Here is a 27,657-nt window from a genome sequence, read left to right as displayed (position 1 = left end):
TGGTCACCCCCAGCGTCCACCTCAAAACCTTTGGAGTCAGAGCCTTTTGTCATGCTGCCCATACACTTTGGAACTCCCTGTCACACCCAATCAGGACAGCTCCGTCCCTGGAAGCATTTAAGTCTAAACTGAAAACCTACCTCTTCAGTCTGGCATTCATGAACATCTGACTATCTCCTCTGTAACACAACCCAGCCTGCAACCCTGTATTAATCTGAGACACAACTATGCGCTTTGAGTCCTATGGAAGAAAAGCACTTTACAAATGTTATTGTATTATATTATTATTATTAAGTGAATGGGAGAGCGTTTTCAAAACGCTGCTAGTCTGAGCCCTAAAAGATTAGCATTATAGCCAGAATACCAGTATTTTTCAGAAGTTAAGCCACAATGGCAACTTCCATTAAACAGAAGTAGTAGTTCAGTTTTAAAAATGCAATCTGCCAGTCTAATATGGGCAATACACTTGCAGACTGATCTCCAAAGAACCTTTTGGCACATACTTTTAGATGCTGCCAAGCAATAATCTTGGGTGTCATGGATTTCATAAACACTGATTCTGTGGACATGCTTATAAACCATGCTGAGGGACAAATGCAGACAGGCAACTAAGAATATACAACTGTATAAGACTCTAGGTTTCCACCAACAGGCCTGAGAATTGTTAATATACAGGATAAGTCAACTGAGTTTTAAATTCTTGTGTCATGGATTTCCCCACATACTACCAGGGACCGAATATACAATTACAAAAAAAAGAGATAAGTATGTGCAGTTTCAGCTTGCAAACCCGTTTTAAGTATTGCCCTAAACATTGTGACACTACAGTTCTCACCTGCAAAAAAAAACAAAAAAAAATAAATTGTAGAACATTTATATTAAAATAAAAATGCACCCATTGTGGAAAGTGTACAGCGTCATGGGACAAAAAGTTCTTATTTACTTCCCTGGGGGTTTCTTCCAGCCCCCTGAAGCTCTACAGGTCCGTGGTTTCCTCCTGTTGAGCTCTGTTCACCTGAGCCCCTCCAAGAAGTATGCTGACTAACTAGTCGGGAGCTACTGCACATCATGGGCGGGTCCCAGCCGCACACTCCTTGAGCAAGGCCTGCTCTCTCAAGAGCAAGGCCTGCAACAAGAGATCTTCCCGGGGTTGATTGTGGATGGAGGGGGTGCCCATGGATGATCAGCAGAGCACAACGTGAGGAAACCAAAGGACCTGTAATGATTGGGGGGGGGGGGTCGCAGGGCGGGAAGAAGCCCTAAGAAAGTAAATTTGAACTTTTTCTCCCATGACAGATTTTTTTTTAACAAGACAGTGATTATGACATATGACCATTTATACCAAACTTACAATGCGCACTGCAAAAAAAGGTTTGTGTAAAATGAAGCAAAAAAACAGTTAATTTGGCAGTATACACAATACAAATTCAACAGTTATCAGAGTGGCGTATGAGCTGCAATAAGAAGCAAAGTGTTCAGTGAAGTCTATTTGAACCAAAAGCAGAGGAAAAACGCCTCCAAGCATTTAATAAATGACTAGTATTACATGCACCGCAACAAATTAGCACATATTTATTATGACCACAGAAAGGGAAATTGTGTTACATACAGGAAACAAATCACACTCTGTTAAAAACTCTGTAAAAACAGAAGGGTTTCTAAAAGCCAGCAAGTCAACTACCCTAAGTACTTGATGACATTATCTGAGCCACAAAGGTAAGCAACACCACAAGCTGACATGCGTTCCAGAATACACTATGCACTCACGCAGAAGATTTGTTACTGCAGTCCATTTAAGCAGCCTTAATCCAATTACATAGATTACATTTAGGAAGCCTGACCAGAGCTGCAACACAGCGAAGCTGTAGATGTGATAAAGGTCTCAGGAATGCCATAAGCATAGTTGCAGATGTGAAGGGGTTTTACAAACAAACAAAAAACAGAGGTGTTGTACCTTCTGAAGACATGCGTTTAGGCATAGTAGAGACAGGAGCTGGAGAACCATGAGCAGAGGGGTGAGACGGGGGCCTTGATGGCCGCGAAGGGGGCCTGGAGGGCGGCCTTGTAGGGGTGGCTGCCCGAGGTGGAAGAGAGTTGGGACCTGACTGGTAGCGAGAAGGTGGGCGGGAGGAAGGAGATGGACAAGGCGATGGCCAGGGAACACCTGACAGAACAAATGAGATGAAGGAAAGTATAAAAAAACAAAAATATGGGAATGAAAAGGAAAAGTGGAAAAAATAGAAAATAACACAGGTCAACAGAAAAAAAGTAAAATAACAGAAGGGAAATGGTATCTGGCACTATCTGCAATTTCAGAAAGACTTGCATTATGAGAACTATACATTCTAGAGTCCAAACCATCATAAAAAATCCACCTTGCATTTCTTTACTTTCCAATTATAATACAAAATCAAAAGTTTAAAAATTAAATGTAAAAGTAAGCAATACTTCAATTTAACTTTACCTTAAAAAAAAAAAAAAAAAATACCTGGGTTCTGTAGACATAAGCCTTACCAAACAAGGAGTATGCAAAATATACAAGGAAAGTGGTACTGGATCAATTAAAAAAACAAAAAACACTTGCCTCCATTAACAATTCTTTGGTCAGTTCCAGAATTGGGACTGAATTCAGAAGAATGCGATCCAGTTCTGGAAGGCATGGGTCCAGACCCAGACTGGCCCATCCTTGGGGAATTTTGCCTTACACTATGGCTACTCCATGACATGCCATCTTTACTCCTCTGTCCTGGAGGAACATATTTATTTTCCCTTTAGGAAGAACATGCAAGAAACAAAAACACAATTAATATATTAAGCAACGTTCTCAGAGATCCCAACCGGCGCCAGCAGTGAGCAATATCCATACCTAGGAGTGACAGAATGTCCATCTCTATCACCCATGTTGCGTTGTACAGCAGTGTATTTTTCCTCTTCTGACCGGTCATCGTTTTCCAAGGCGACACGGGCTTTATACTGAGAGCTTGACTCAATCTCCTCAGCTATTTGAGCTGCTCGTGCTTCTCTCTTCTGAAACTCTGCAGAATCGTCCCTTTCTAAAGGAACACTGGTGAAGAGATTAGAAGAAAGTTGCTCGTTGGTCATAAATGAAGATCTATTATCAAAAAACCGAGAAAAGCTTAACTGCAATGCTTTTAATGGCATCCAACATAACCTTTTAAAAAGTTATGCGTGCTAGTGGCCTGTCCGGCCCAGGGCATGCGTACTGCTGCGGGTCGTTGTGGCCCAGAAGTGTTACAAGGGTCAAGCGGCCCATAGCTTCGCGGTGAGCAGTTCTGCTCACCTCTAGTAATATGATGACTGCTTGTATATCTCTGCAACTATCTTGTATATTCCTATGACTTTTTTGCTTTTACTGTACCATCACCGACCCTGTATTTGCCAAAAATAATTCCAGTTACAGCCCATGTTGTACTTGGCGAAATAAATGATTGATTCTGATTAAAGTGGACCTGAACTCTTGCAAAGGACAGAAGGAAAACCGAGAAATGCACCGTTTATATTAAAGCGACACTGAAGCGAAAAAAAAAAGGATATAATGAATTGGTTGTGTAGTACGGATAATTAATAGAACATCAGTAGCAAAGAGAATAGTCTCATTTTTATTTTCAGTTATATCTTTTTTTATAACATTGCATCATTCTCTATTTTCAGTTTACACAACACTCAGCATTCTAAAGGATTTCAGAGCAGGCTAATGGCCGCTTGAACTTTCCTCTACAGAAAGAAGAAATACAGTGACAGACAGTTGAGATAATAAGCTTCAGTAGACAGAGCTCTCTGCAGAGAGTTCGGTGAAGTTCTTTTGCATAGATAACTGGAGTTTAATTCTTCCTGTACTAGAAACAATATGAGACTCACATCTCTGCTGCTAATGTTTCATTTCTTAAATGTACTACACATGCAAATTATATCAAGTTTATTTTCACTTCAGATTCCCTAAAAAAAAAAAAAAAAAAAAAAAAAAAAGAGTTAGCCCGTAATTCCCCCTCATCTGTGTATAATCACAAATTAATTTGACCTCTCTCATATGTCAGCTGACTGCCATTGCAGATAAGCTCATTTGAAAGCACAGGATGTTAACACTGCTGCTTCCATGGAAGCAGGAAGTAACTGCAGATTTGTTGCTGGATTTGTATCAGCTGTAACAAAGAAAGGATTTACTTTAAAGGTTATTATGCTTTTAGAGCAGAGAGGATGTTCTGAGTTCAGGTCCATTTTAAATAAAAAATAGGTACAGTTTGCTGCGTTTTGTCCCCATGTCAAGTGTTAATTATGAAATGTGCTTCTCAGAGGACAGGATGGAATATTGTAAGCAACATAAATGCTTAGGTACATTACTTACGTATATGAGGCAAGGCTGCTGTCATAGGTGGATACTACACCATAATTTTCTTCATTGTAACGGAACATTTCAGTAGGATCCCAACCATTAGACTGAAAACAAGAATATGTTCATTAAAAGAAAAAAAACATTACAATAGATAGATCGATAATGCATAGTTGTTACAAACACCTTATTACACTAAACATACAGTGTAATATGAATTGAGGGCAGAAAATGCACTTGCCTCACCTCACTGCCTTTCTTATTGTTACTCCATTACTGCCCCCAACGTAATATCTCCTTTCCACCATTATTATTGTGCTCCAACAAGCAGAGTGCCCCTGTATGGTAATCACCCTTTTCTTATTGCCATAATTATGGTACAGACCTGCCACTTCTCTGCCCCTCCCCTTTTTCAACTCACCCACACCTGTAGAAATAGGGGACATAGGAGAAAAGGTGAGTGGCATATGGGCCTAATGCTGCATACACACTTGAGATAAAAGTCTTTGGAAAAGGCAAGATCACAGACCAATTTTACCCCCTTCCATGTAGTATGAGAGCCATACTCTACACAGTCTATTCTATGGAGGTGAACTCCCCATCAGATAAAATCTTTGCAAGATGCTGCACACAGAGATGCCCGTACACATTCAAAAGATTATTATCTGCAAAAGATCTCTTCCTGCAATAGATCCATTCCTGCAAAATGCATTCATAGTCTATGAGATCTGCAGATCCTCATACACACCTTGTTTAACAGGCAATGATCTGAAGATCATCTGCAGATCAAATCCACCAGGATGGATTTTCAGATCTGCAGATAATTGCCAGATATGCAGATGAAGTCTGTTAAACAAGGTGTGTATGAGGATCTGCAGATCTCATAGACTATGAATGCATTTTGCAGGAATGGATCTTTTGCAGGAAGAGATCTTTTGCAGATAATGATCTTTTGAATGTGTACGGGCATCTGTGTGTGCAGCATCTTGCAAAGATTTTATCTGATGGGGAGTGCAGCTCCATAGAATAGACTGTGTAGGTATGGCTCTCATACTACATGGAAGGGGGTAAAATTGGTCTGTGATATTGCCTTTTCCAAAGACTTTTATCTCAAGTGTGTATGCAGCATAAGTTTTATCCTAGGAGATAAATTATAATCTGTTTAAAATAACTTTTTAGCACTCTGCAATTAAACAAAATCCAAAAGTAGATGGAAAAGTACTGTCAAAATTCTGAGTATTTTATTACTTCCTGGTGGCTTGAAATGCATTTTATTGAGGTGGTATAAAAATATCACCTAGGAGAAAAGTCAGGAGAAAAATGGAATTGCATATGTTCCATAATATCTTAAAGTAGCCACTATGGCATTGGCTTATCTTGCTTTGCCCCACTGGCCCCTAAATGCGTTGCACTTCTGAGCGGTCTTTATTTAAAAAAAAGGAAAAACATCTGCAATGCAGTAATAAACTAAACAGAGAAAGTGTCAGAGTAAGAAAGAAAACATCAGCTACTATAAGCAACTAATGCTGCATACACACTTGAGATAAAAGTCTTTGGAACAGGCAAGATCACAGACCAATCTTACCACCCTTCATGTAGTACGAGAGCCATACCTACACAGTCTATTCTATGGAGCTGCACTCCCCATCAGACAGAAATCTTTGCAAGATGCTGCACACAAAGATGCTGTACACATGCAACAGATTATTATCTGCAAAAGATCTCTTCCCGCAAAAGATCCATTCCTGCAAAATGCATTCATAGTCTGAGATCTGCAGATCCTCAGACACACCTTGTTTAACAGACTTCATCTGCATATCTCGCAATCATCTGCAGATCTGAAAATCCATCCTGGTGGATCTGATCTGCAGATGATTGCCTGTTAAACAAGGTGTGTATGATGATCTGCAGATCTCATACACTATGAATGCATTTTGCAGGAATGGATCTTTTGCAGGAACAGATCTTTTGTGTCTGTACAGCATCTGTGTGTGCATCATATCTTGCAAAGATTTCGGTCTGATGGGGAGTTCAGCTCCATAGAATAGACTGTGTAGGTATGGCTCTCATACTACATGGAAGGGGGTAAAATTGGTCTGTGATCTTGCCTTTTCCAAAGACTTTTATCTCAAGTGTGTATGCAGCATAAGTCCCTGGCACCTTAAGATGTGGGCAGGTGTCAGCAAGTTCCAGTGGTCATTAAAATAAAGGTGGGCTGTAGATTAATATTTGATATAGCTAATACTCTAAGCACAGTTTTAGATGCATTAAACATTTTTACTTACCACATCTGTATCTAAAGATTCCAGCTCATCAGGGTTAGTAGGTACATTGCTACTAAGGAGGTTGTCACCACCATCCCATGGCTCCAAATCCTTCTCTTTATGTTCACCATTTACTTTGGATGCTATACCAGAATCGGTAAATCCATCTGAAATGCAGAACCAGCATGTCAGACTACAAATTAGTCTAATGAGAGTCTAATTGTTTTTATTAAATATTTCGTGTAATACAAAGACTACGGAATGACTACACAAGGAGACTTGAATGTAAACCGAAGTAAAAAAATTTTTTTTTTTAAAAAAAGTGCCATTTTCATTTTCTTTCCTGTCCATTTGTGATTTAAAGTGGACCTGAACTCTTGCACAGGACAGAAGGAAAACAACCAAACCCTGTATGTAGAGCGTTTAGCCTGTCTAATCTAAGTTGTAATTTGAGCTCTCCTGTGTCACATGACTGCCATGGCAGAGTTGACAGATGAGCTCATTTGAAAGCACAGGATGATATTAGATCTGCTTCCATGAATCGAAGTAGAAACCATGCAGATTTATTTTAGGATTTGTATCAGCTGTAACAAAAATGTTTTTTGTTTAAAGGTTATTATGCTGTTGTGTATATTTTAGAGCAGAGAGGACGGTCTCAGTTCAGGTCCACACTTTCTTTACCTTGAAATTGGCTTTATATGTAAAAGAGTCAGACATCTACCAGGGCTGTGGAGTTGGAGTCGGGGCAATTTTGGGCACCCGGAGTCTGAGTTGGAGTCGTGGTTTCAGAAACTGAGGAGTTGGAGTCTCCCTCCACAGCCTTGACATCTACATTGTAAATTGTGTGTACCTCTTCATCCTTGACATTAGATACTATTTACCGTATTTTTCGGACTATAAGACGCACTTTTTCTCCCCCAAAAGTGGGGAGAAAAACTACCTGCGTCTTATAGTCCGAATGTCTGAATATAACCTACCCTGGTGCTTGTTTTCCTGTATAGTAAAATAGGTCGTAAGTGAGGGGCAGCTGCGATATCCAGAGCGGCATAGCAGCAGCCGCTGTAACTATGCACACTGCTTGTCCTTTGATCTTAATCCCCACAGCAGCGTGATCCACAATGTTTCCATGTGGCATAGGAGAAGCCACCGTTATCAGCATAGCCGGTGCTTTGATCTCACCCAGAAGCCGTCACCCGCTGTTATCTCTATGCCGGTCTTTTGATCTTACCTAGAATACGCCGCCCGCCGTTATCTCTAATGCCAGTCCTTTGATCTTGCCCAGCGCCAGACCCCAGTAGCACGATCCCGGCTGACAGGCAATTCAGCCGCTAATAGCGGTAGAGTCCTCATGCTTCCGTACTACTTTGTTTACATACGTCACCCCATGACCCGGCGCACGTGCGACGCAGGTCATTAGAGGGCGCCAGTAAACAAGTTAGTACGGAAGGAAGGACTCTGCCGCTATAGCGGCTGAATTGCCTGTCAGCCGGGATCGTGCTACTGGGGTCTGGCGCTGGGCAAGATCAAAGGACTGGCATTAGAGAATGGAGATAACGGCGGGCGGCGTATTCTAGGTAAGATCAAAGGACTGGCATTAGAGATAACGGCGGGTGGCGTATTCTAGGCATGATCAAAAGACCGGCATAGAGATAACAGCGGGTGACAGCTTCTGGGTGAGATCAAAGCACTGGCTATGCTGATAACGGTGGCTTCTCCTATGCCACATGGAAACATTGTGGATCGCGCTGCTGTGGGGATTAAGATCAAAGGTCAAGCAGTGTGCATAGTTAAAGCGGCTGCTGCTATGATTTACATGGATCACACTGGTGGTGCTGCTGCTGCCATCATTTACATGGCATGGACACCCAGACTGGACCCAGCTACTGCCACCCAGGCTGGTAAGATCTCCTTTAATGTACCATAAATGTACTGTTTAGTTAGTGTAGCAGGGGAAAGAAAGGGGGGGGGGGTTGTGTAATGCAGTTTAGCTTGGGTGGGGGGCGGATGGGGGGCAGCAGGAGTTAAGTGTAGTTTAGTTTGTGGGGGCAGCAGGGGTTAGTGTAGCTTGGCAGTGTAACAGACAGACATCTTGGGGGGGGGAGGAAAGGTCCATAAAACACTCCTGGACCAAGGATGCACCCAGGTTTAGTATAATTTTTTTTCCCCCTGGTTTTTACCCCCTAAACCTGGGTGCGTCTTATAGTCCAGAGCGTCTTATAGTCCGAAAAATACGGTAAACAATCTAATGAAAACCTACTGAAAGTATGGCATTTCGGACAAATCGCATGATGAAAATATCGACCATAAATAAAAATCATCATTTGATGCAAACATTTCAGCCAACAGCAGCCAAGAGGCTGCAATCATCTGCAACGTGCATGACTTTTATACTGCATTAGGCAATCTACAGAGGAACTCCAGTGAAAATAATGTAATAAAAAAGTGCTTCATTTTTACAATAATTATGTATAAATGATTTAGTCAGTGTTTGCCCATTGTAAAATATTTTAAATCCCTGATTTACATTCTGACATTACATGGTGACATTTTTGCTGTTGGCAGGCGATGCTGCTGCATTTTTTTTGGCAGTTGCAAACAGCTGTAAACAGCTATTTCCCTCAATGCAGCAAGATTCACAGACAGGAAACTGCCAAAGTACGTACTTTTCTTGTTTCTTGTGGGAGGGGTTTCACCACAATATCAGCCATACAGAATCCCCTGATGATCGGTTTGTGAAAAGGAATAGATTTCTCATGTAAAAGGGTATCAGCTACTGATAGGGATAAAGTTCAATACTTCGTTTGAGTTTCTCTTTAAAGAAAACCTGAACTGAAAATTAAAAAAGTCAAAATAACCATACACAGGTCATACTTACCTCCCGTGTAGTCTACTCCTCAATCTCTTTCTCCTTTCCCGCGTCCTGTTTGACAACTGTGATCAAGGGAATTCTCTGTCCTACATTTTGAAAATGGTCATTACTCCATAACAGCTTTCTGGTCAGCACACTGTTAAAGTGTCATATCGCCCTCTTGAGCCATAGGGAAACAAGACATTACTTCGCACAGCAGTTGTCCTCTCAGCTATAACTGACAGCAACTGATATTTCAATTCTGACAAAATGTTGTCAGAACTCAAAGCGATCACTGTCAGAAGAAAATGGTGCACTTCTGAGAGGAACTAATAGCAAGGTAACTATGTAATGTTCATTTGAAGTTACCTCATGTGTTTATTTTAAATAATTTTACTCAGTACAGGTTCCCTTTAAAGCAATAAGAATATTAGGCATGATTACTACTGAAATCTTGAGAAATATCTTAATGTGGCTAGAGTGGAAGGACTGGAGAGGCCCGTTCGATATTTACACCTTACAAAAGAATCTCGATGGTCATTTTCAGAATGACTTCACAGACATTACTCATGCACAGATAAACAGGCACCGGCTACTGATTTTAAAACAAAAAGTACCTCTATAGTATCATATAATATAATATATATCTATCCGACCAGCGGGGGTATCGGAGCGGCTCAAGGAGACAGAGAGGAATCAAACTGCCTTGAAGGTGGCTGGAGGAAGCCCCAGGCATGTATACAATTTTTTTTGGTCCCATCTCAGGTTCCCTTTATATAAAAATCTCCAAGTATGCACTGGTTAGAGCTGGTCGTCCTCTGTGTCTCTTTACTCATTTCCCATAACTTGTGGATGCCCCTCTCCCCTTATATGCTGAATCTCTGTGCCACTTTCTTCAACATTAATGCAACTGCTTCTCACTCTATTTTGCTTAAAGTGAACCTAAAAGGAGTAAAATTTAAAAATAAACCTGAAATGTACCTGAAAATTATTATTATGTACTTACCTCCGCGTCCGTTCCTCTCAGAAGCTCAACATTTTCTTGTTAAGGATTCCTTTCAGTTCGGACAAGATTTTGTCAAAACTGAAATATAGCAGTTCGTCAGTTATAACTGAAAGGCCAACTAATGAGCAAGGTAATGTCCACATTTCTTTACAGCTTAAAGGGAACCTGAACTGAGAAATTATTTAAAATAAACACATGATGTAGCTGCAAATGATTACATACTTACCTCACCATTGGTTCCTCTCAGAAGTTCACAATTTTCCTATGGCTCTAGTGGGCATTATTACAGTTTAACAGTGTGCTGACCAGGAAGCGGTTATAGGATAATGGCCATTTTCAAAATGGAGGACAGAGAATTCCATTTATCACAGTGGAAAAACAGGACGCAGGAGAGGAGAAAGATTGAAGAGTAGACTGCACAGGAGGTAAGTATGACGTATTTATGTTTATTTTGATTTTAATTTTCAGTTCAGGTTCTCTTTAAGTGGGCAATATTACAGTTCAACAGTGTACGGACCAGGAGGCGGTTGTGGGGTAATGTGCATTTTCAAAATAGAGGATGGAGAATTCCATTGATCGCCGTGGATAAACAGGACGCAGGAGAGGAGAAAGATTGATGTGTAAACTATAAACTACACGGGAGGTTAATTAATTTTCATTTCAGATTTGCTTTAAAGTGACGCCAAGTGTACTTCTGCTCTCCAAATTTTGCAGCTGTTAGAGCAACTCATAGCTAAGTGCTGTACACCCATAAGGAGTAAACTACAGGTGGCATACAAGATAGTGGATTTAAGTAGGAGGAGTAAGGTGAAGAACGATGAATTCGACTGAGATCTGCCAATCCTGATCTCCCTGTAGTAAACACAGGGGCCACTGTACTCATGCTGGGTTCTTGGCAGAAAATATATATTTTACACACACTTTTTTGAAACACTACACCTTACCTCGTCTAGCATAATTCACATCCATGTCTTTAAACTTCACCATAACAAAATCAGAAGCTTTGAATAGTATACTATCCACAATGTCTTCACGTTTTGGCCCCCCGATAGTGTCTTTATTTTTCTTGTGAGCTGCATCAAGGACTAAATCACACTGAAAAACAAAAATAATTTTCTTGTGAACAAATACTGAAATTCACATCCAGCAAACCACTCTCTGGTTTTGCTCTTCCAAACATTGGGCCATTTCCTTTAAAATACAATGCCAGTCCTGCCAACAAATACAAAAATAGTAATGATGGTTTCAACACACACTTTACTATAAAACAAAACAACTTTATACTGCTAAATGTATTCTGATTGTTACGCTGCTGTAATCATCTGAATTGTGTACTATGAACCTGTGCCGTCTTTTTTATGTCTTGTTACTGTTATAATTCGGTAACTGTTGTGGAGTAGCCTGATAATGCAATAAAAATTATCTTAAAATAAAAACTAAATTAAAATCAACGGGGGTGGAATCAAAATGTTCAACAACATTTAAAGTAGGCAGAGTCACTCACCTTGGGACTATAGGTCTTAAAAACTCCTTCATACACACTTCCATTTTTCACATTTACCTCACACTTTGATCCCTAAAATGAAGAACAAAAAAAAGTGTTTGTACAGCGGCAGGATGTGTGGTGGCTGCAAATGGAGACTGAGGGGTAGAGGAGCACAGAGGCTGGGACCATGCAGTGTGAAGGATGGCACCCTCAGGGGACCAGAATGAAGGAGAGGAGCGAGCCAGCTAGATTGGCAAGTGCTTCCCTGCGCACTTTGCAACCGTACATTTGGAATATGAAGTACAGACTCCCTCTCCAAGTTTTGGAGACGAAAAGGTGCATCTTAAATTCCGAAAGATACAGTATGTTCATGAGTGAGTTTAAAGGAAGCCAACATAGGTAGCATCTGCTCTGGACAAGTTGGGTTATTTCTTTTTTCACTGCATAACCTTTGATTTAAATTTTCAGAGTGCATGAGATCTGCCGATCCCAAGGATACTTGGCTTTTTCATGTGAATGGCTGCTCTCCCTTTCCACTACTTGCAATGTGTGTTGATGTGTAGAATGCACTGACTGCTGCATTTTTGGTGCAAATGAATGGGACTCCCCTGATCTACAATCACGCTACAATCCGGGGAAAATGGCATTCTCCCTTGCAAACTTGCTATTTGTCGTCAAAAAGAACCCTAAAAGCCCATTTATAGGCAACCTGTCTAAGAAGCAGAAATATACATGATAAAACTGAGGTTACAAAGACTAGGCAAACTTAAAGGACCTTTATTGGGAAAATTGTAAAATACATATATAAAAAGGTACAATTTCCCAAGAGTAAATGCACTAAAATTACCTTCATCCTATGTTGCCGTCACTTACAGTAAATAGTAAGTATCTGCCACATTTTGAACTAGTCGTCCTCATGGGATATTCTTAGTATTACCTTTACAATAACAATTTCTGGAAAGGACACATACAATGTTGTCAACCAGCTTTCACACTATTTTGGCAGCTGGACTGAATGACTGCCATTTAGTAAGTGCTTTTGTAAAATACCTGAGAATCCCTGTCTTGTTTCTGAATCAAATACTTGCAACAACCATAAAGTTTGGCACAGTATATCAGACAACCTGATCTGTGTATTCTTTCTGAGTCCATGATTTAAAAGATATTGGAGGCTGAGAATCAGCCAAATAAAGGTGCCCATACACTCGTCAGATTGGCAGCTGATAGATAAGAAATGCATCTGATGATCTGATGCGTTTTTAGAACATTTTTTACCAGGATAGAATTCCAATAGATTTCAGTTTGAAATCTATTGAAATTCGATCTGATGGCATTTTTTTGCCATCAGATTTCCATTAAGGCCAATGCAAACTGATAAGCAATCTCATCAGATCGACCTAAATTTTCCATCCTGCCTGGTCGATGGAAATCCATCGAAATCGGCCATCGATCGGTCGATTGGCCAACCGATTTGCAAACGATCAATCGATCGGGGTCGATCGGTCGGCCAGAAAATCGGCTGAGTGTATGGGCCCCTTAACAGTTTAAAAAAAAAAATATGCAAGAATGATCCCTTCCCGTCAAGTTTCATTTATTTGGTTTATCTAAAAAACAAAAATCTTTACTCAAAACTATCCAGCTCCATTTGCTAGAAAATCAATCTTAGGGCGGTTTCACACCAAAAGCGCTAGATTTAAATTTTAGAGAGATTGTTTGCAAGCAATTTTAAAGTGATTATAATTACATTAACCAACATCCCCCCTCTCCCATGCACTGCTACCGGTATACATTTTATTAATCATGTTACATCTATCGTAATCACCAGTTCTGTATTTTTTTACCAGTGTCCATATTTGATCTATATCATTGTATCATTATGTACCCCTTGTTTGTTTTCCTATTTTGTACAGTGTCACAGAATATGTTGGCACTTTATAAATCAATAATTAACCAAGCGATTTTCCAAAGGTTAGCCATCGGGGAAAAAAAATGCGTGTAAAACAGCCCTTAAGCAGACAAGCTTAATTAAAGCCGATGCAGATTGTACATTACTAAAGGCAAAAGAGATAATGTAAAGCTCTGTGTCAGAACTGCAAAGATTGGCAGGTGCAAGCAGGAATAACTTACACGCAAGTCATTAGAGGACTGTGCCCCCTTTCATCGGCAAGACAGCAGTGGCCATTGTTTCAAAGCTCTAGCAACCCCACCTGCATTGCCACGGCTTGCATGCCTGCATGGGAAGAAGCCATGCATGAGCTGCTCCGAGCTACTGCACAGGCCATACTTGTGGATACGCAGTGCAGCCATGCCCATATGGGAGTGCGGCCAAGTGAACCATCAACAGACCCTTGTCCAATATGTATGGAGAATCCAGCACTGGATCGGTGGGGTCGAGGAGGATGGGAGAAGCCTCTGTACTATCCAGAGGCCTCCTCTACTGACCTTAGTATCTATGTTTTATTCAATATTTTACTTCAGGTACACTAAGCTGGCCAGACAGATTTTAATACAAAATTTTCTGGTGCTTTCATTCAATAAGACAATCGCATATGATCCCAAAATGACTGCTTTCAATTGTTCTTAACTCCGTTTGATACTGCAAAAATGTGCTCCTTTTTACACCCTTAAGGTGCATACACACGTCTGATTTTAAGCCAGATTGTCGTTCAAACCGGACATTTGAACGACTTGTCAAAAAGTCAGACTTCTTGTACACAGATGACAAAACGCTAATTACAACTAATTCACATGTTTGACTGGTCAATAGATTTGGTAGAACAATTGGACTAGATCAAATGACTTGTTTGAAAGTCTATTAGTGTCAAACTAAAGCCGCATCTACACGCATAGAGGCGGCGGCGATGTGCCTTATCAATGCCGCTGATGCAGCTCGATTGATAAGATCCGACAGGACGGATCTCCCCACCGCCGATTCCCTGCTCGTTCCCCGCGAGGGGACAATGGCAGGGAATCGAGCGGAAGATAAGCGGCGCCGGCAGGGACGAGCGGGGACTCTAATCCGGCGCGGCGAGCGGGGACGCGGAAGAAGTGATCCGGCAGCTAATCGAGCCGCCGGATCGCAGCCGCATCTACCCATGTAGATGAGGCTTAAGACTTTCAAACAACAAGTTGTTTGTACACATTTACGGACCTAACTCATTTGAACGACAGTCCACGGATCCGCCAAGCAGATCAGTCAAAACTGCTGCTATCAGTCTAAGGGCCCGTTTCCACTTGTGCGGTGCAAATTAGTCACGGAAACGCTAAAACGAATTTGCACGTAGATGCGAATTTTACCGCAAATTCGCATATGTTAGTAAGTATGCAAATTTAACCATGTCAATGCCTGTGTGCTTTTACATTGATTTTATGCGAAAACTCCTGCGAATTTGCAGTAAAATTTGCATACAAAACGCATGCGAATTTCCTATTAAATACATTGTATGCGAATCGCACACGTTGTTCTGATAGCTCTGCAGTGCAGATTTTTCCTGCACACAAAACCGCACAGGATTTCTGACAAGTGGAAAAAGGCCTATCCACTTGTATTGGTTATGCGAATCTGCATGCAGAAAACGCATGCAGATTCACACAAGTGGAAACGGACCCTAAAGGTGCGTAAACGCATTACTAAAGAGAATGACAGGTCCGTCAGACTCTCCCGCTGGGCGGTCGTTCTCCCAACAGTAGTGCGTTTGTACAGTTTGTCTGCAGACTGATCAGGCTGTTTATGAACGATCCACTGAGCGGATCGTTCATAAACAGCCTTAGAATGCAGATAGACTGTACACACGCACTACTGTCGGGAGAACGACCGCACAGCGGGAGGGTCTGACGGACCAGTCATTCTCTTTAGTAGTGCGTGTGTACGCACCTTAAAGGAGTACTATCGATTGAAACGACTTTTTTTTTTAATACTGTATATTAGTGTACACATTACCACTAGTGCTAGGGGCACTTTATTTATTCACCCAGGTCTCTCTCTTGCTATCCCTGCTTAAAAATTCATTTCTCACACAGCTCATAGTAGTTTGGGTCACCCTGAGCTGCTTGGTTACTCTGTCACACAGCTCACAAATATATTTCACTGTGTCACTCACAGCATGCAGGAGACATGAGGAGAAATAGGCTGATCTGAGGTGGTAACAGGTAACTAAATGAGCTGGAATATTGCTGGAATATAACTAGCTATAAACAATAGTCTGTGTTTACACTCAGTCTGGCTGCCTGCTTGTGGTGATTCACTCCAGGCTGCATCCACTTTACAAGCTGCTGAGAGGGGCAGACCACTGTTTACAATTAGCATTATTAGTATCTTTATCAGTCAAGAGAAGCAAAGATAATAAACACACATTGCTAGAATCTTTAACCCCTTACCACCATATCAATAAGATTCTTTCAGCAAGGTGATAATTAAACTATAAACTGAGGAGTTGATAGCAACTCCCCTGTGCAGACATGGGCTTAGCCCTCTGGGAGCCCTCAGCATATAGATACATTTGTATCAAACACTGACGGCCAAAACTGACGGAGGATTTTAGGGCTCGTTTCCACTAGTGCGGCGTGCGTCTCGTAGACGCACGCCGGCACTGAGCGGGTGGGCGGGATCGCAGGCGATTCCCATCAGCCGTGCCATGCACGGCTATGGGAATCGCAGCCTCCGCCGCGAATTCTGTGGGGGTTTCCGGCCGAATCGCTACTGCAAGCGATTCGGCCGGCGGCGCCGTTATCCTCTATGGCAGAGTTTCCCCGCGCGATTTGCCTGCGGGGAAACTCTGCGGATTCGCGGCCGTTTCCGCGAGAGTGGAAACGGGCAGCTGAGAGGAACAGCTGTGTGAGGAATCAAATTGCTCCTAGTACTTGTCCTAATGTGTGCTACAACATACAGCATTTAAAAATAAATGCATACATCGATAGTATTCCTTTAAGGATCATTTGTACACACGCCAAACATTCAAATAACCAGTTTGATCAACAAGCCGTTCAGAAATCAGACGTGTGTACGTACCTTAAAGCCAATGGGTACCGGTAAAAAAAAAGAAAAAAAGTCAGACACTCACCTAAGGAGAGGGAAGGCTCGGTCCTAATGAGCCTTCCCTCTCCTCTTCCGGTGCCTCTCCTCTTCCGGTGCCCTCGGTGCTGCGCTGGCTCCCCCGTTCGCGTCCGCCACCGCAGGGACTTCGGAGGTCTTCGGGAGCATCTGCGCTTCCGAAGACGGGCCGCTCCATACTACGTACGCACGAGCACGTCATAGAGGGCGCTCGCGCATGCGTAGTATGGAGCGGCCGTGTCATCGGGAGCCCGAGTGCTCCCGAAAGCTCCCTTCGGCATGCGGAAGTGGCAGTATTTGACCGAACTAGTCGAATACTGCCACGGGGGATCCTGCGCGGGACCGGGCACCGGGAGAGGAGAGGGAAGGCTCATTAGAACCGAGCCTTCCCTCTCCTTAGGTGAGTATCTGACTTTCTTTTTTTTACCGGTAAACATTCACTTTAAGATGAATGTACTGGTACCCTTATCGCTCACAAAGTGGCAATTGTCCCATGTCTACCTATGTAAAACCCAGCAAAGGTATTCTAGGAATGGCCTTTACCTATTAATTGCAAACCAAGATAAGATCTTAAGTGACTGGACTAAACTGATTTTTCAAACTAGCCATTTTCTTTCATTTGGAATCAACCATCTCCAATCATGTAGATAACGCACTGCATTGCTACGCATTACCATGTGCAACACAACGTTGTGCTATTCAGTAAAGTTGAAAACAGAGCAATTGCACTTCAAAAAGCACTTTATCCCTTATGATGTCCTGTGCTATTTAATACTTGTCCCTGAGTGAACACTCTGAACAAAAAATGGCCAGAACTGCCAGAATTAGAAAAGTCCCAAAATAACTTATGCCAAGGAAAGGAGACTCCAAAATTATGCCATATTTCTCAGGAGAGAGCATAGGAGGTAGGAAAACCATTAGTAGCTGTAAATGTGAAATTAAACACACTACTTTCTACTTAGAGACTCTGAAGTCTCCCGAAAATGAGGTTTTTATTTTAAAAACCTTGTTAACATTATTGTCCCTCTTAAAACGCCACAGAACAGAGGCTGAAAACCCCCTTAACCTCCCCCAAACTCACCCCTTACTCGGCAGGCTAAATCCACGACTTTCTTGGTCGTGGATTTTGCTGCCGCGTCAATCAGCGCGCATCTCCGCCTCTCCCTCGACCCGCCTAGTGAAGGAATACAGAGGGGCGGGGGAGAGGCGGCGATCCGGGCTGATTGACGCGCATAGAGGCAGGGCTGGTCTGCCTCTATGCTGAAGGAGCCCGCGATGTACCACCGCAAGTTTGGGGTGATTGAGGGGGTTTTCAGCCGCGGTTCTGCTGCGTTTTAAAAAGGGGCAATAAGGTTAATGAGGTTTTTAAAGTAAAAAGACTTCAGAGTCTCTTTAACCACCCTGGCGTTCTGATTAAATCGCCAGGGTGGCTGCGGGAGGGTTTTTTTTAAATAAAAAAAAAACTATTTCATGCAGCCAACTGAAAGTTGGCTGCATGAAAGCCCACTAGAGGGCGCTCCGGAGGCGATCTTCCGATCGCCTCCGGCGCCCAGAATAAACAAGGAAGGCCGCAATGAGCGGCCTTCCTTGTTTTGCTTATATCGTCGCCATAGCGACGAGCGGAGTGACGTCATCGACGTCAGCCGACGTCGTGACGTCAGCCGCCTCCGATCCAGCCCTTAGCGCTGGCCGGAACTTTTTGTTCCGGCTGCGCAGGGCTCAGGCGGCTAGGGGGGCCCTCTTTCGCCGCTGCTCGCGGCGAATCGCCGCAGAGCGGCGGCGATCAGGCAGCACACGCGGCTGGCAAAGTGCCGGCTGCGTGTGCTGCTTTTTATTTCATCAAAATCGGCCCAGCAGGGCCTGAGCGGCAGCCGCTGGCGGTGTTGGACGAGCTGAGCTCGTCCAGACCGCTCAGCTGGTTAAACACTTCCTACATTTGTCCATTTTCTCACTCATAACAAGAACATATGGGAGCATGGCCTTTTAGGCTACATTTTACACCCAGTAACATCTGCTTCTGCAGCCCACCAATGGACAGGCTTGGCAGGACTCTAAACCCTGGTAAACCCTTTTAATTATGGATTGGCCAATCACTGACCAACTTTACCACCTCCATGTAGTATGAGGGTCAACAGATATTGCTTAATATGAGCAAATTGTGTAGGTAAACTCTCATTCTACATAGAGGTGGTAAAATGTGTCAGTTATTGGCCAATCATAATTGAAAGCATGTACCAGGTTTTAGCCATCCTGAGATTGGCAGCTTTTCATTCAGTTCTTATCTAACTCCTAAAGTGCTTCTCCCCGTCTTGCAGAGGATACAATAATTATTTATATAGTGCCAACATCTTCCATGGCATTTTACAATTACAGTGCTGCCGCTGTCACTTATATAAAGCTGGGGACTAGGAAAGGAATAGGTCGTAGACATGTACTGAGAGTTCTGGAAGGCAAAACAAAACTGTTGAAGAAAATACTACATAAATGAGAACTTACAACAACTGAAGTAAGGATGTGGACCATTCTCATGTTTGCATAGATTCCTTCAAAAGAAATCTAAAAATATGGAACAAAGATGTTAGTTTAAACTGTTCCCCATGATACAATGAGAACATTTAAAGGGAACCTTAACTGAGAGGAATATGAATGTTTCCTTTAAAAACAATACCAGCTGCTTGGCAGCCCTGCTGATCTCTTTGGTTGCAGTAGTGGCTTAATCACACCTGAAACAAGCATGCAGCTAATCCAGTCTGACTTCAGTCAGAGCACCTGATCTGCATGCTTGTTCAGTGGCTGTGGCTAAAAGTATTAGAGACACCGGATCAGTAGGAGTCAGGCAACTGGTATTTTAAAAAGGAAAAATCCATATCCTTCTCAGTTTAGTTTCCCTTGAAAGGCACCACTACATAACTAACATTTTGTCTACTATAATTTTGGTCAGTTGATGGTCCATAGAGTTGCACTGCATAGAACTGCTGAAATGTATGACTGATGTACTGTATCTGGTACTCTGAATCAATAATCCAATCAGATTTTAATCAGAGGGCAAAAATAAAAATCAATATTTTTACTATATCGAGGGGAAACTGATAGGTGCATGGCTAACTTTCCATAACCCACAGCTGGGATTGCCTACAATCTAACTGGTGTTCAGAGTTGCTGTCTGCTCCCTAGAAGCAGTTCGAGTACTGTACCGTGTTACACAAAGAAAAAAAAAAAAATACATCTCTCCAGTAGCAGCTGTACATACCGCACTTCACTTGCGTTAAGACTGGCCGCAACTGGAGGAAGTTACGGGACCCGGTACCGGAGCTGCAGGCAGTGGAATACGGTGACGTGGGAGGGATCCGTGCCCATGGGGTTGAAGGAAGCCTCAGGTCCGTATAAAAAAGTTAAATAGGAAGTGTCGCAAAAATCTTACAATTTAAAACCCATACAAATAAGTACATTTCTCCCAGAGTAAAAGGAGCCATAAATTACTTCTCCCCTATGTTGCTTTCACTTACAGTAGGTAGTAGAAATCTGACATTACCGACAGGTTATGGGCTAGTCCATCTCTCCATAGGGGATTCTCAGCATGGCCATTATTCTTTATAAAGCCATTCCCTGAAAAAGATTTATACAAATATGCTGGCCAGCCTCGCTGCACACTATTTTGGCAGTTGGACGGGGCACCTGCCATTCACTAAGTGCTTTTAAAAATAAAGAAAACCCCGAGAACCCGCCTATGAGAATATGGGCTAGTTCAAAATCTGTCGGTAATGTCAGATATCTACTACTGTAAGTGACAGCAACATAGGAGAAAAGTAATTTATGGCTCATTTTACTCTGGGAGAAATGTATTTGTATGAGTTTTAAATTTTAAACATTTTAGCGACAGTTCCTCCAAGTATGTGGTGTCTCTGGTACACTAAGGCATCTAATGACATTTATGTTTGTAAAAAAAAAAAAAAAAGTATAGACAGTGGCTTGCAAAAGTATTTTGCCCCCTTGAAGTTTTCCACATTTTGTCATATTACTGCCACAAACATGCATCAATTTTATTGGAATGCCACGTGAAAGACCAATACAAAGTGGTGCACACATGAGAAGTGGAACTAAAATCATACAGTATTCCAAACTTTTTTTTACAAATCAGTAACTGCAAAGTGGGGTGTGCGTAATCATTCAGCCCCCTGAGTCAATACTTTGTAGAACCACCTTTTGCTGCAATTACAGCTGCCAGTCTTTTAGGGTATGTCTACCAGCTTTGCACATCTGGAGAAAGAAATCCTTGCCCATTCTTCTTTGCTAACAGCTCCAGCTCAGTCAGATTAGATGGACAGCGTTTGTGAACAGCAGTTTTCAGATCTTGCCACAGATTCTCCATTGGATTTAGATCTGGACTTTGACTGGGCCATTCTAACACATGGATATGTTTTGTTTTAAACCATTGCATTGTTACCCTGGCTGAACCTCCACCCCAGTCCCCAGTCCCAAGTCTGGCCTCAGAGGTTGTCTAAGAGAATATTGGGAGCAACAACACCATGAAGTCCAAAGAACACACCAGACAGGTCAAGGATAAAGTTATTGAGAAATTTTAAAGCAGCCTTAGGCTACAAAAAGATTTCCAAAGCCTTGAACATCCCACGGAGCACTGTTCAAGCGATCATTCAGAAATGGAAGGAGTATGGCACAAATGTAAACCTACCAAGACAGGGCCGTGTACCTAAACTCACAGGCCGAACAAGGAGTGCGCTGATCAGAAATGCAGTCAAGAGGCCCATGGTGACTCTGGACGAGCTGCAGAGATCTACAGCTCAGATGGGGGAATCTGTCCATAGGACAACTATTAGTCGTGCAATGCACAAAGTTGGCTCCTATGGAAGAGTGACAAGAAAGCCATTGTTAACAGAAAAGCATAAGAAGTCCCATTTGCAGTTTGCCACAAGCCATGTGGGGGACACAGAAAACATGTGGAAGAAGGTGCTCTGGTCGGATGAGACCAAAATGGAACTTTTTGGCCAAAATGCAAAACTCTGTGTGACAGAAAACACCGCACATCACTCAGAACACACCATCCCCACTGTCAAATAGGGTGGTGGCAGCATCATGCTCAGGGGTTGCTTCTCTTCAGCAGGGACAGGGATGCTGGTCAAAGTTGATGTGAAGGTGGATGGAGCCAAATACAGGGCAAACTTGGAAGAAAACCTCTTGTAGACTGCAAAAGACTGGAGACTAGGGCGAAGGTTCACCTTCCAGCAGGACAATGACCCTAAACATAAAGCCAGGGCAACAATGGAATGGTTTAAAACAAAACATATCTATGTGTTAGAATGGCCCAGTCAAAGTCCAGATCTAAATCCAATCGAGAATCTGTGGCAAGATCTTAAAACTGCTGTTCACAAACGCTGTCTATCTAATCTGACTGAGCTGGAGCTGTTTTGCAAAGAAGAATGGGCAAGGATTTCAGTCTCTAGATGTGCAAAGCTGGTAGAGACATACCCTAAAAGACTGGCAGCTGTAATTGCAGCAAAAGGTGGTTCTACAAAGTATTGACTCAGGGGGCTGAATAATTACGCACACCCTACTTTGCAGTTATTTGTAAAAAATGTTTGGAATGATGTATGATTTTCGATCCACTTTTCACGTGTACACCACTTTGTATTGGTCTTTCACGTGGAATTCCAATAAAATTGATGCATGTTTGTGGCAGTAATTTGACAAAATGTGCAAAACTTCAAGGGGGCCGAATACTTTTGCAACCCACTGTATTTACTCAAAAGCTCAAACGCAATCTCCACACAGAAGCAATTGTACCTAAAAATGGTACAGGCAGCGCTTTGCTCAGCGGATCGGAAATGAACCGCTCAGATGTGAACTCTGTCATAGGGAATCATTGCACAAGCACTTTCAGGGCGATTTTGCATATCGCCAGCAATCAAAAATTAGAGGAAACGCCTTAGGTGTGAACAAGCCCTGACTGAGTGCTCAACTCAGTCTGCCTAGACTTATACTCACCAGGGTTGTGAAGTTGGTACAAAAAAAAAAAAAAAAAAAAAAAACCACACACAAACAACCCATGACTCCAGGTATCCAAAATTGCTCCAACTCCTCATCCCCGACTCCAACGCCCTAACCCTCCAAAAAATGCACAATGCATTCATAGTCTATGATATCTGCAGATCCTCATACACACCTTCTTTAACAGACATTTATCTGCAGATCAGATCCACCAGGATGGATTTTCAGATCTGCAGATGATTGTCAGATATGCAGATGAATATCTGTTAAGCAGCCCATACACTCAGCCGATTTTTTGGCCGACCGATCGATCCCGATCGATCAATCGATTGCAAATCGGTTGGCCAATCGACCGATCGATGGCCGATTTCGATCGATTTCGATGGATTTCCATCGAACTTGCAGGGTGGAAAATTTAGGTCGATCTGATGAGATTGCTTATCAGTTTGCATTGGCCTTAATGGAAATCTGATGGCAAAAAAAATGCCATCAGATCGAATTTCAATAGATTTCAAACTGAAATCTATTGGAATTCTATCCTGGTAAAAAATGTTCTAAAAACGCATCAGATAGATCATCAGATGCATTTCTTATCTATCTGCTGCCAATCTGACGAGTGTATGGGCACCTTTAAACAAGGTGTGTATGAGGCGCTGCAGAGATAGACTATGAATGCATTGCCTTTTCTATATCTGATACAGAAAAGCCCAGAGCCATTTCCTGCAAAGGGACAGATGTCTGCACCAGAACCCAGCTGATACGAGGTTCCACTGAATTTTATTAAACAATGTGTTGGGACACTAACTTAGAATTAGCGTATCTCTGGGTGTTTTTCTTTTTTTATGTACGCCTGAGATGCATTTTAACTAAACTTCGGATATTGCTGTAGAGTAGCTGTTAAACAAAAAACGGTACTTATCCGTTAGCCGGGCGCATCCGGCAGGTGGCACTGTTGTTGCTAATTTCATTCATACTTACTTCACGTAGTAGTGTGTGAATGGAACCGCCGCAGGTGGCGCTAATTACATTTCTACGGTACGTAAAAATACAGTGTTAATGTCAACCAATATATTGTGTTTGAAGTAGCCGGAACTGTCACTTAATGGAATTAAAATGAAGGCGGCGGCAATGTAACAGATGAAGCCGCCACCTTCGCCTGTTCTCCTCCTTTTCTGCCCTCTCTCAACTATAGAACACTGCCAGCTGGGGGGGGGGGGGGAGGGGGGGGGCATGCGTTCGTCGCAAGCTAACAAGCAGGATTCCCTGCTGCGACGAACGACTCTGGGGGGACACGCATGTCCCCGCAGGCTGCCAGCATTGTATAGAAGCGAGAGGGCAAAGGGGGAGAAGAACAACAGACGAAGGCGGCGGCTTCCTCTGTTACATTGCCGCCGCCTTCATTTTAATTCCATTAAGTGACAGTTCCGGCCACTTCAAACACAATATATTAGTTGACATTAGCACTGTATTGTTATGTTCCGTAGAAATGTAATTAGCGCCACCTGCGGCGGTTCCATTCACACACTACTACGTGAAGTAAGTATGAATGAAATTAGCAACAACAGCGCCACCTGCCGGATGCGCTCGGTTAACGGATAAGTACCCAGAAATCAAAACTAGTCCTTGGTAAGAGTACTTGTAGAGGGTGCAGACAGGAACAAAGAATAGCCATCAGGCCCTAGGCAGTCTAAATATGGGTAAATCTAAGGGCTCTTTTCCAGAGGAGGCTGAGCTGCACACTCAGAGAGCAGTTACCAGGCGGCAGCAAGCAGTTTTGAGAGTTTAACAGTCATTTCATGGCTTATCAACTGCTCGTGGAAAAGGGGCCTGAACGATGTGCAGGTACTCACAACAGCTCTGAGGGGAGTGCCAATGTACCACTGAGTAAGGGCTAGTTCCAACTTGGAACGTGATCGCAACAGCAATTTTGTTGCCATTTGCTATGCGATTCCCAAGCGCAGAAAGCTCCCAGTCACGGGAGAGCGTGTGGCGACAAAGCACGACTCAGCCAGGCTTTTGGGCTGAATTGCGGGGGCCCGGAACCACCCGGGGAGATGGCGAGGGACGAGCAGACTTAATGGGGGTTAAATATGCCCCACGTAAGCATGGAACCGGAGATGCTTCCAGTCTCAGGTACACTTTAATATAGAATTTAGTTGTGTTGTGAGAAGCTGCTGCCTTGTCAGATCTCATTCTCAAGGATACAATACATGTGCATTAATTGATTAAAAGCTAAATCAGAAAAAAAAACTTTATATAAACAGTTATCCTTTAACCAAAAACAGGGTATTAGGAGAACACTTCCGTGGGGAAAAAGCAAGCTTTGGAATTTACAGTATAAAATTCTTGTATAAGAGGAGAGGAGGAGGGGGGGGGGGGGGGGGAAGATAACACAAAAAAGACTTACAGACTGGGGAGGTCCTTTTCCACTGCTACGCCCTCTAAAAAAAAAAAAGAAAAAAAAAATTAGTCAGACGATTTGTCCTAAAGCAATCCTGAAGTGGGGAAAAGCATAAGTTATTGCCTTACTGCATTAGTTGGAAGCCTCTGAATAGTCCAGAGACTTTCCAGATCCTTCTCAAGCCTACCGACCCAGTGCTGGGTGTCTAGATCTATTCCATTGAGCGGCTTCTTCTGGCCTGGAGCAAAACTCTGAATGAACGCATAGCTGTGCGCGTGGGCAGAAGATAAAGAAGGACCTAGTGCTGCAACAGTGGCATGTAGGAAGACCTTGAAATATCTAGAGGCTTCCCACTACTGAGCTAAGTTACACGCGTTACTCACTGCACTTACCGCCGCAATCACCGTACACGCCGCACGTCGGGTACCTGGGCCACCCACTCTGCCGTCTCTTTGTCGGCAGAGTTCCTGTGAGCTAGTCAGGAGCCGCTTTCATTGGCTCCTGACCCTGTCTGTCTTTCGATGTAAGCGGCTTACATTGAAAGACAGGGCAAGGAGCCAATGAAACCTGTGAGCTGCAGCAAGAGACGTAGGGTTTGAGCGGCGCAATCAGCGCGGAGCAATAGAAACAGCGGACACGCGCAGCGGCGGCTAATTGAAATCTATGCCCTGCCAGCCAGGAGCCCACCAAAACAGGGCGCAGATTTCAATTAGCGCAGTCAAAAAGTAGTTGACAAAGAGAGATATGGAGGATGCCATATTTATTTCCTTTTAAACAATACCAGTTTGCCTGGCAACCCTGCTGGTCTCTTTAGCAGCGTCTGAATCACACCAGAAACAAGCATGCAGATAATCTTGTCAGACCTGACAATATCAGAGACACCCGATATGCTGCATGCTTGTTCAGGGTCTATGGCTAAAAGTATTAGAGGCAGAGGTCCAGCCGGATAGCCGGACAACTGGTATTGTTTAAAAAGGAATAAATATGGTGGCCTCCATATCCCGCTCGTTATAGTTGTCCTTTAAAGGGAATCCAAGTTGAGTGATATAGAGGCTGCCATATTTGCTTGTAAACCATGCCAGATGCCTGGCAGTCTATCTTCTGGCATATGTATTGTCAAAACCCTGGAACAAGCATATGGCTACTACAGTAAGAGCGGAGTCAGAGTACCCGTTCTGCATATGGTTTTTCAGAGTCTATGGATAAAAGTATTAGAGAAACAGGATCAGGAGGACTGCCAGGCAACTGGTATGGTTTAAAAGGAAATTTGTATATGAATTTGCATTCTAATGTAAATGGTGGACCGAAAAATAGCATGTAAATTTGCATGCTTCTAGTGGAAACTTATTCAAGATGAAGGCGATACATGGACAGCATCCATGCCATCCCATTAAACCTCTGGAGACTCAGGATGCCATGCATAAGACACGCTTTTGCATGCGAATTTTCATGTGCAAACACTATATTTTTCGGGTTTCTATTCACAGAACACAAAAATGCACACATGCAAAAACAGATACTGAAATAGTTTACAGCATCCAGAATATAGTGGCACTGCTGTCCACATTTTACCTGGATGCAAATTTTGCATCTAATGGAAATGGGTCCACTGAAATGCACTGCTATGCAAATACCTGTGCAGCACATCCATACAAATTCGCATCTAGTAGAAAAGGGCCCTGAGTGTCATGTGCGTGCGGCAGGGGGTGGAGCAAAAGCACTGGTGCAAAGGCCAGGGTTATTTAATGGATACCTCAAGTGATAGGGATATCAAGGCTGCGATATTGAATTCCTTTTAGGCAATACCAGTTACCCAGCAGTTCTGCTGTTCTATCTGGCATCAGTAGTTTCTGAATCACACCTCAAATAAGCATGCGATTTATCCAGTCTTAAACTAACCCTGAGACGAGGGTTGCTAAAAGTTTCATATATACACCTAAGGCTTCCCCCAGCCCCCTCTGCACAATTTGCTCCCTCTCCGCGCTCTAAAGCATCCTAGATCCTCCGGTATCTGTCCAGTTCTCTGCGGCCACTCGGGTGTACTGTGCATGCGCAGCCCGGTCGCCTGTGCCTTGCTCCTCAATGAGAGCACTCTGCACCCGCGCAGGATGCTCCCACCCATGGGAACGAGACAGGTGAGCAAGCGTGGCTGAATTACGTCTGCGCCAACTGGCCCAGGAGAACGGGGCTGATACTGGATGATCTAGGAGGCTTTAGACCACGGCAAGGGAGCTGGAGGAATGCCCATGTA

At 43.0% G+C, this 27,657-nt stretch overlaps 1 protein-coding gene across 4 annotated transcripts in view; it reads right to left on the bottom strand.

The window, feature by feature from the left end:
• The window catches only part of ATXN2 (ataxin 2), a 145,793-nt gene that overhangs the window by 86,184 nt on the left and 31,952 nt on the right, over positions 1 to 27,657 (bottom strand). For 3 of the 4 annotated variants that reach the window (XM_068245574.1, XM_068245592.1, XM_068245582.1), the window contains exons 2-10: positions 25,413 to 25,446; positions 19,499 to 19,558; positions 11,971 to 12,042; positions 11,411 to 11,561; positions 6,634 to 6,779; positions 4,364 to 4,455; positions 2,867 to 3,064; positions 2,585 to 2,769; positions 1,955 to 2,164 (exon numbers count right to left, since the gene is read on the bottom strand). In XM_068245574.1, coding sequence (XP_068101675.1) covers positions 1,955 to 2,164; positions 2,585 to 2,769; positions 2,867 to 3,064; positions 4,364 to 4,455; positions 6,634 to 6,779; positions 11,411 to 11,561; positions 11,971 to 12,042; positions 19,499 to 19,558; positions 25,413 to 25,446 — 1,148 coding nt within the window. The remainder of the gene's footprint in view (positions 1 to 1,954; positions 2,165 to 2,584; positions 2,770 to 2,866; positions 3,065 to 4,363; positions 4,456 to 6,633; positions 6,780 to 11,410; positions 11,562 to 11,970; positions 12,043 to 19,498; positions 19,559 to 25,412; positions 25,447 to 27,657) is intronic. The other variant, XM_068245600.1, reaches the window with a different exon arrangement.

Source organism: Hyperolius riggenbachi, chromosome 1 (assembly GCF_040937935.1).
Source record: "Hyperolius riggenbachi isolate aHypRig1 chromosome 1, aHypRig1.pri, whole genome shotgun sequence".
In the NCBI taxonomy this organism is placed as follows: Eukaryota; Metazoa; Chordata; class Amphibia; order Anura; family Hyperoliidae; genus Hyperolius; species Hyperolius riggenbachi.
Note: the sequence above shows the minus strand (reverse complement) of the source record. Positions and strands in the feature narration are given on the sequence as shown.